The sequence below is a fragment of the Wasmannia auropunctata genome, unplaced genomic scaffold (assembly GCF_000956235.1).
Source record: "Wasmannia auropunctata unplaced genomic scaffold, wasmannia.A_1.0 LD277394.1, whole genome shotgun sequence".
Taxonomy (NCBI): Eukaryota; Metazoa; Arthropoda; class Insecta; order Hymenoptera; family Formicidae; genus Wasmannia; species Wasmannia auropunctata.
Window position 1 is genome coordinate 8,972 of NW_012085496.1, and position 9,338 is coordinate 18,309.

Below are 9,338 nucleotides of genomic sequence, written 5' to 3' on the forward strand. Positions count from 1 at the left end.
TACTGTCAAAGTGCTACTGTCAAAATACATCTCTCGGTTATTCTTATATTTGATCGCACTTTAAGAAATGGTAAAAATCTCATGATGCTGCATTTTTTATACTATTCCATAGTGATTCTTAAATACGAGAATTGAATTCGTTCATGTCCATCTTGTGGCGACAGAATGTACTCGCGAATATTTTTAATGCATACATAGCATAGATGTGATATATTACAAAATAATAAATGCATTTCAGATCAGCAAAATGGATCGCAGATGTTCGAGGAAAACGATGCTCGAGCTACAGGAAGATGGCGAGGCGAGGCTGGTCTTTTGGCGACTCCACCAGATGGACATTTTCCAAAACAAAATGTTGGTCCCGTTAAATTCGAAATACCAAAAATTCCCGTTATATTCGTACTTGGTTAGTATTAATTAAGCGTTGAAAATTTAAGATGATTAAATTATCATTTAGTTAAAAATAATTTTTAATATGTTCTGTGATTATTTTGTAGGAGGCCCCGGTAGTGGTAAGGTGACATATTGTGACAATTTAATACAAGAAAAGAAAGGAATAACGCATATCAACATGATGGATCTTCTTCAACAATATGCGTTGGGAAATGGTTCGTATTTACTTCTTATTTTATAAATAAACAAAGAAACGAAATAATGTGAACCCCTAGAATCGAGATACTTCCCAATAAACGAGAATGGATTGAAATGGATTGAAAAAAATTCATTTGAACGTTCGCGAATGCGCACTTCTGAATCCATTTCAATGCTTAATGCTTTTGTATTCATTTATAGAAATTGAATGAAGTACATTTTCTATGTCATTTAATCCAAAAAAATTCAGCTTTAAAAAGTAAATCGTAAATACCGTCAATTCAAAATTCTAGATAGAAAATGCAGTTTTTCAATCTAAATTAATTATAAAAAAATTTTTTCGTGAAAATGGATCATGAATGTTATTCAATTAAAAATTGTGACTAGGAAATGCAATGTTGCAATCCATCTAAATCTAACAAATATTATATTATATTCGTATATTATGAAAAAATAGAAACGCATTCATTTTTAACAAATATTATATTATATTATATTCATATTATGAAAAAATAAAAACGCATTTATTTCCACGGAGGCCAATCTATTTCAATAATCATAAATTGAAAAATTTTAATTCATTTTAATCCTTTCCCGTTTACTAGTTATTTTATTAATAAAAGGCTAACCGTTATTTGTTTGTAATACAGATTCGATGTTGGAATTCATTCTTTGTTAGAATATACTGTTATACAATGCTTGAATAATTACTAATGAAATGTACCATTTATTTAGCAGAACATCTTTCTTTGCTTTTATAAGTGATGTTGGAGACGAAAGATAGCTTTTTATTATAATTTAAATGACGAATATGCGGCGCACAGTTTGCATGTGGTTAGATACTAAAAATTAATACACACTAACATTCGTGTTGGCTTCCACAGGCCTTTACTTTAATATGTAGCTTTTTATTCTTTGTCAAAATGCCTTCTGTTCTTCAAAACTTCAATATCTTTCCTGGTCAACGCAATCATCTGATTTAAATATTTATTGAGTCATTATTGAGCAGTTTTGAAGAACAGAGTAGCAGATTTCCTTTTTCAGTATCTTTTAAACAATTGGAAGATGTTCTGCTAGAAGAATGATATAATTAGTTACACTGGTGACTATTTAAGCATTGTGTAAGTCTATACTAACACGGGTAAATCTATACTAAAGACAGTAAAGACATGGCCAGCACTTTTATTAATAAAACAAGTAGTTTATTTCTCTCACCAGATATTCACATTATTTTATCTCTTCCTTGTACATGTAAAATAATATATAAAATTTTAATGTGTGACATATTCCTATATATGATATACAGTCATATTATTAGACACATCTCTTGAATTTTTAAATATTTATATTATATTTATAATTTAAATAAATTTATCTTGAGTGGTCGCTAATGACAATTGCTTTTATTTGTACATATCTTATATATAAAAGTAGGAGTTTCTCTTTTGTCTTCAGTTCTCAATTAATAAGAACACAGTTTTGATATAAATATTCATCAAAATTATTTTTGTAAAGTAAAAAGATATACGTGTTTTTTTTAATATTTTGTTAAGCTTATTAAAATCTTATAATTCTTCATGATATGCTATTAATGTTTATTGTTGTGAATGGCAATTTTAAACATGAATTATTTTTTCAATAAACCGATTTTTTGTGGCAATCACACTCTTTGATCACTTCTTTATCAAACTTTATTACTTTCTTTACATTTTTTATAGGATTTATATCATTTTATGCATTTTATAAATCTTTTATATACATTTTATATACTTACCATGGATCAACAAGTATTGAATTAAAAAATTTTTAACACTACTAAATTGTTTTGCGCTTTACTTACCGCGCTAGCTGCCATTAGCCTTATTTCTGTTTTATTATTTGACAATTTCGAGAGTTTTCTAATTTTATTCTAATTTTATTTTACATACCATTTTCTATACACATTTCAATTTATTACAACAATGATAGATTGATCATAATATATACATAAGTATAATATTCTTGAAAGATAAAAAAAAGTAAAAAAAGTGAGAGATGATCCATTTAATAATATGGTCAGGAACTGGCTGGTAAACCAGTGGTCGGATTTAGTTACTCGTACAACTTTCGACCTGATATGTTGATGTTCACTAGCCTTCCCTTGCCACTTGTGTCCTAACAACAATTAAGCTACCGGTTACGCGTAGCTATAAGGATATGAAACGGTTCGTTAAATATATTAAAATAATTTTTTTATTGCATACGTTGAGATAAAATGTTTCACGTTTTATGCGACCGACAGCTTATTATTAAAATGTTAGCAATAAAGGGACAATTAAAAGGATCGTTAATATAAAATTGAATTGAAAGTTGCAACTAAATTTGATCAATGAAATATAAATTATAGTATGTGATTTCAAAGAATACATATTATACAGTCGAACCTCGATAATTCAAATCTCAAGGGACCAAAAAAACTGTTCAAGTTATAGAGTTTTCAACTTATCAAAATTTGAGTAAAAGCGGGTTAACATATGAAAATTCGACTTATGGAGGCTTTGTACGAGAGTTTATAATTTTCCGATTATGGCTTTTAGAGGACAAAAATCAATTATTAATTATATTTGTTCAAATAACTAATGTATAACCGCTATTTGAGCCGACATGCTGAGACACGTGTTCCGATTAAATTGAATTGATTAATATTTTATCATCAAATCGATGAGTAATCAAGACCTTACACACTTGAGATATTCATTATAAATTCTTTTTGACAATTTAAGAAGCTTAATTATTAATTTTTCTTAAACCATTTAGAGATTAATTTAACATTAAACATCCCCATAATATCGACAGATAATTTAAATCAATAAGAGTGGCGCGTCTCTGTAAACTGACTTATTTATAGAAACGGTTTGAATCTTGAAATATTTATTTTTTTAAATAATTTTTGAAGATTATTAATCTTTCTTCCGCAATTTAGCGATTAATCAGACGTTAAATATTCTTACAATCGATAAATATAATATCTATAATATATTAATCGTATTTTTACAACAGAAATATAATATTTTAATAATAATCACAAAAAAGAATAAAATATATTTGATCAATATAGATTCGAAGAGTAATGCTCTCGTTATAATATGTGCATTTCAGTAATGCAAGTATAGTTTATTCTTATTATAATAGCACATTACCTGGCATATTACCTGATTAATGTTATTAATTATTATTGCAAAGATATCTGATAAGAGAATACTATTCTAATTTAGATACAGTGAAAGTATTAATATAAATAATTAATATAAAATTGTTAAAAGAAATTAAATATCTCAAGATTCAAATCATTTCTATAAATAGCAATTTTGTAATGAACTATATATACATCAACAAAAATAAGTTTTAAATAACACAGAGCTGCTTGACTCACTATATTCCAACTTATTTACAAAGACTTAATCTCCCTCTTTTTAGATCGTTTTAATTATTGATAAAAATTATAGGTAGATAAATACAGTCGAACCTCGATAACTGATCGAATCTCAAGGGATCAGAAAAACTGTTTGTTGTGAGTTATAGAGTTTTCGACTTATCAAAATTTGTGTAAAAGAGGGTTAACATATGAAAATTCAACTTACGGAGGCTTTGTAGTTTGTACGAGAGTTCATAATTTTCCGATTTTAATAGCTTTTAGAGAAAAAAAATCAATATTTAACAGTGAATTATTTATTGCATACATATCATAAATGTAATTATAAGACAAAATACCAGGCTGTTACTCATGGTTACACATAGTTACAACTTCGAATTATAGAGATAGAGAATGGAAGTTCGACTTATAGAGGTGAACTTCGATTTGTAAAGGTCTGGCTACTTTAAATTCGAGTTACAGATATAAAATATATCATGTAACGAAAAAATATACTTGGCGAGAGACGCTACCGCGTCTCCTGATATCTAAATGCTTGATGAATAATTCGAGTTAAAGTAGATTTTATTTCGATTTATAAAGGTTTTCTGCAGCGGAGCGGAAGGGGATGAACAAAATTTTTGTCACACACACCTCAATCTTTTTGATTCAACCTGGGAATAGTCATTTAGTTCTTATATTGCATAAACGATTATCTAGAGTGATTTTTACATCCCAATTAAAAGGCAGTATTGTTATTGTCACTAAATTAAATAAAATTTAATGGATTCTCGAAATTGCAATAAAATATCAAATATAAAGAGGGTAATGGTTCTGCAATTTGTTAGTATTTGAGAAATTATTATATATATTATATAGATTTATTTAATATTTTTAAAAAACGGTAGAAATAAAAAATAGATATGGATTCTGTATCAGTGAAAAAAATTATTGTAACTGATTGCAAGCTTCATTTTCTCGCTGTTATCATGTAAAACTCACCCCAGATATAAATTATTCCCGGGTAAAATAATGACATTTATAAATAAAAAATTTGTATTAAATTTTGCAACGTATTCATATATTTTAACTATTTTTATACAGATATGCAAGATTTTGGACAACTTAGTAGTAAAACTGTAACCGAAGTACTTATGCTTGAAATGAAAATGTCGCCGGGAGCCAAGGTCTTTCTCGTAAGCGGGTATCCGCGAAATATGCGCGATGTGGTGGAATATGCTGAAAAAGTGAGTGTCTTTGTTCATTTCTTTTTCATATAGATAAAATTTATTTTATAGGACGGTTGCATTTCCCAATATACTTACATACTTAGATCGGATAAGCGATAAGAAAACAATTTAAATAAATGCATATATATAATATTGCTTGTAGATAAAAATCGTTAACGGCGTCATTCTCGTATCATGGAGGCAAGAAGTGTTGGAAAGACAAATTGATTTCGGTGCGCAGCTTGGTCATGTTATCATCGGTTTAGCTAGAATGGAGTTACATAATTTTTACAGGAATGTAATGCCAGTTGCAGAATATTTTGATCAAAGTGGAATGTTACTTGAGGTAAGTAAACTCGCTACTGATGCGCTCCATCGAGTTTAAATACTGTTCATTGATAGTGCATATATAATCAAGAAATTGTCAACAATTATACATCTTCCATCACGCATAGCAAATAACAAAATAATTATCTAGATATCTTAATTAAGTCAAAAGGTAAAATTGGCTCTAATAATATGAAATTAACGAAACGAAATAAGGGCCATGAACCAAAGCAAGCTGGTTTAATGCTAAATAAATAAAGTCTCATTACAAACAGCTGTTTCGACCGTTGTCTATATTATAAAATCAATATCAATATTATAATATCTACTCTAAGCGCTATCACATATATTTATATAGGCAGGTCGCAACGGAATATGTTTTTAGATAACAGTATTACTAACATAATTGTCCTCCGTGACGCAGGCTTTTCTTATATGGAGAATGTCAGCGGGTGAATTCCTAGCGATTTTACCGCGGAGGACAATTATGTTAGTAATACCGTTATCTAAAAAAAAATATTATATTCCGTTGCGACTTGCCTATATATATGTAATAGCGCTTAGATTAGGTATTTTATAACATTGATAATGACCGGATAACGATCGAAACGTTTGTTAATTGTAAACTTTAATTATGTAACATTGAATAGCTTGCTTTGACTGTTATTTAGTTTTGTTAATTAGATATCGTAAATTATATATAATTTAAGATAATGATTAGATATCAATTGATTCAGGCATTGTTGAAAACTAATTTCGAATACTGATTGATGATTTCTAATTAAATCTGATGAAAAAATAATTATGATTGTTGTAATAAAATTATTTTTATTTCTACTATAATGTTTTTATGATTTTTAAAAAATCTGTCACATTATTTCTATCAATATTAATTTATTAATAATAGTTTAATCAATTCTTATTCGGATTAATTGTAATGTTTCTGTTGACAGGATATATTTGTATAAAATATTACATTGCTTTTATGATTTCTAAAAAATCAGTCACATATACAAATATGTCCTATCAATGGAAGCATTACAATTAATCCGAATAAGAATTGATTAAACTACTCCTATTAACAAAATATTAGTGGGAATAATGTGGCTGATTTTTTAGAAATCATAAAAACAAAATGTAATAGTTTATAATTGTATTTCTAAAGATAGAGTAGTGTCTCAATTTTTTTAGTCCTTGATATGATTCAAAATTAAAGTTTAATTGATATTATATTAACTCAATGCATCTTTTAATTTATTATTATTTTTTAATTTCAATTATTAAAATATTGTCGTATATGAAATACTTATATATTTTTTATTTTCGATATACTAGCGATTCAATAAGAGTTTTTAGGAAATCAACAGGTACAACTGTTCACAAATTAACATTGTAAATAATGACGTCAAATGCATACGTTAGATAAACACGAGAAAATTATTACAAGTACAAATAATTTTTTTTAATGCACTAGAAAGTTTGAAAAGGATACAATTAGATAACTTTTAGAAATATTCTAAGAGAATAATAAAATAATATGTATTTGAATTATATTTTTGTTACATACATGTAAGTTATGTTTAGATACTATAAATAGAAATAAAAATTTGTTGTACAGATAAATGGGGAACGCAACCCGAGTGAGGTCTATGTTAGTTTTCGAGATGCCGTCCTTAGAATTCTTGGAATGTCAAGCGGTGAAATTCAAGTCCAAGATGTACCTCAATCTTTAGAAGCTGAGGTAAGTGTAAATTAAAATTTTGATAGAAACAAAATTCGATGATATATATTTCGCTGGTCTTACGCCTTTTATCATATTTTAGGTCGAAGTGGAAAGGAGAAAGGAATCGTCGGGTTCGCCATTGGCGAAGCAAGTTGCAGGAACAGAGAGGATACCAGTTCCAGTAACAATAGATGCACCGAAAACCGCTGAAAAACCGAGAAAAGGATTGCCAGCATTTATTTGGGTCATAGGTATAATGTTATTTTAATATACGCGCGCGCACTCATATAAACACATACATTACATACGAGATGTTTGATAACATTATATAACATTATATTCAATTTAAAAAATAACTTTTTTCGAACACTATAAGTAGACTAGTCATTTTCCGTAGTTTTTTGGACGGTGAATCTGAATCCGCTTGTAGATTGGCTTTGTCACGTCACAATTTTGAAAAACTTGCAGATAAAGTTGCAAAAACGAACTATTTTCACATATTTTGTCAAATATATTGTAACATCGAAATGCGACGTGCTAGAAAAGTATCCGTGCGTTTAAAATTAAGTATTTTGTTAGGACTTTCAACCCTTAAAAGGGATTTTGTGTCCGTTATGGTTAACAAGTTATTTATTGTGAAACGTGAGGTCTATTGCGAAAGAACTGTGAATTAAAATAATTAAATCATTGACAACTTATCAAATAGCTTCTAATTTTGTTTATATCAACTTAAGTGTTTTTTAAATCGTTGAATACTAATCCAATGTCATTTGGAATTTGTCAAAATTGACAAATTCAAAATGGTGGATGTCATAACTTAAAAAGATGCTTAAAAATGTGTGTGTTGACGTGCGCGCGCAAGAGTATATTCACATATAGGTTTTATTTTTTGTAAGCTTTACATTGAAAATGCGGAAATCCGCAATTCGTCAATCTTTAATGACAGTATTTAATGATTTCAAACTACTTTTCAAATGTTGTTTTTTTTATATATTTAAATGTTGTTTTTTTAAATATATCAATATATGTTACGTTTTATAAGTATTTAATTTTTTGTTGAAAAAATAATAAACAAATCTGGAGAATTTTTATACGTTTGATAAATGTTTTACTGTTTGGTAAAAGTGAAAACATTTTTTTTTTTTTCAAATATGCATTGTCTACGAGATATTTCATCTGAAACATTTTCAATATTCTGTATTTACATTTCACAAAAGTCTAGTGCAAATTTTGAGATCATTAAATTATAAAAAGTAAAGCTATTAAATTGTGTCATCTTTTTCTCTATCACATTTTCAGTTTATAAATTATAAAGAAAGAGAATTAACTTATTTATGTATTGCATGATATTTTATTGTAATATAATATCGTATATATTAGGTGGACCAGGAAGTAATAAGTCGGCTCTTTGCACCCAAGCCGTTCATAATATGCCGGGTTGGCAGCACATAAGTATTGGAGAATTATTGAGAACGATGGCATCATCCAATATGGTGGTGAATGATGCGATTGTTTCGGGTGAAATGGTCCCTCACGATATTGTAATGCAACTTATAGAGCAACAAATTCTTTTAAATCGAGATTCGGATGGCATCGTCATAGATGGATATCCGAGAGATTTGAACCAAGTGCAGGAATTTGAAACTAAGGTAAGTAAAAATTGCTTGCGTTGCCTTACATCTTAAAATCGCTAATTACGATTATTAATAATTTGATTAATTGATTTTATAATTTCCCGTCTATCTGATATTATTAACAAGGGAAATCCGGTAAGTGTTAAATAAAAAAATCTAAATCTTGTATAAGTTCAGAATAGATGGACCGGATCACGAAATGATTTCGATTTTAAGGGTGAAAATACCTCTTGAAAAAAATCGATGTTTACATTGTTAAGCGACGAAACTTGTAATGAAAATATTACATATATGTTAGTGCATCCGTTTATTTTATTGCGGTGTATTCTAGACAATAATCTTTTTATCTTGCGATAAATATTATCACATACCTTGGTAGTTGAGCTGGTTAAGATACCCGCCCTGGAAAGTCAGGAAACCCTAGTTTTAAATCCTGGCTGAGG

At 28.3% G+C, this 9,338-nt stretch overlaps 1 protein-coding gene across 1 annotated transcript in view; it reads left to right on the forward strand.

Annotated features, from left to right (window-relative positions):
- Positions 1 to 8,910, forward strand: part of LOC105461806 (adenylate kinase isoenzyme 5) — a gene marked incomplete at both ends in the record, with an annotated part of 16,531 nt that extends 7,621 nt beyond the window's left edge. The window contains 7 exons of the mRNA XM_011708309.1: positions 239 to 406; positions 498 to 608; positions 5,087 to 5,229; positions 5,375 to 5,557; positions 7,157 to 7,279; positions 7,362 to 7,512; positions 8,642 to 8,910. Of these exons, the coding sequence (XP_011706611.1) occupies positions 239 to 406; positions 498 to 608; positions 5,087 to 5,229; positions 5,375 to 5,557; positions 7,157 to 7,279; positions 7,362 to 7,512; positions 8,642 to 8,910 (1,148 nt within the window). The remainder of the gene's footprint in view (positions 1 to 238; positions 407 to 497; positions 609 to 5,086; positions 5,230 to 5,374; positions 5,558 to 7,156; positions 7,280 to 7,361; positions 7,513 to 8,641) is intronic.
- Between the last annotated feature and the right edge of the window lie 428 nt (positions 8,911 to 9,338).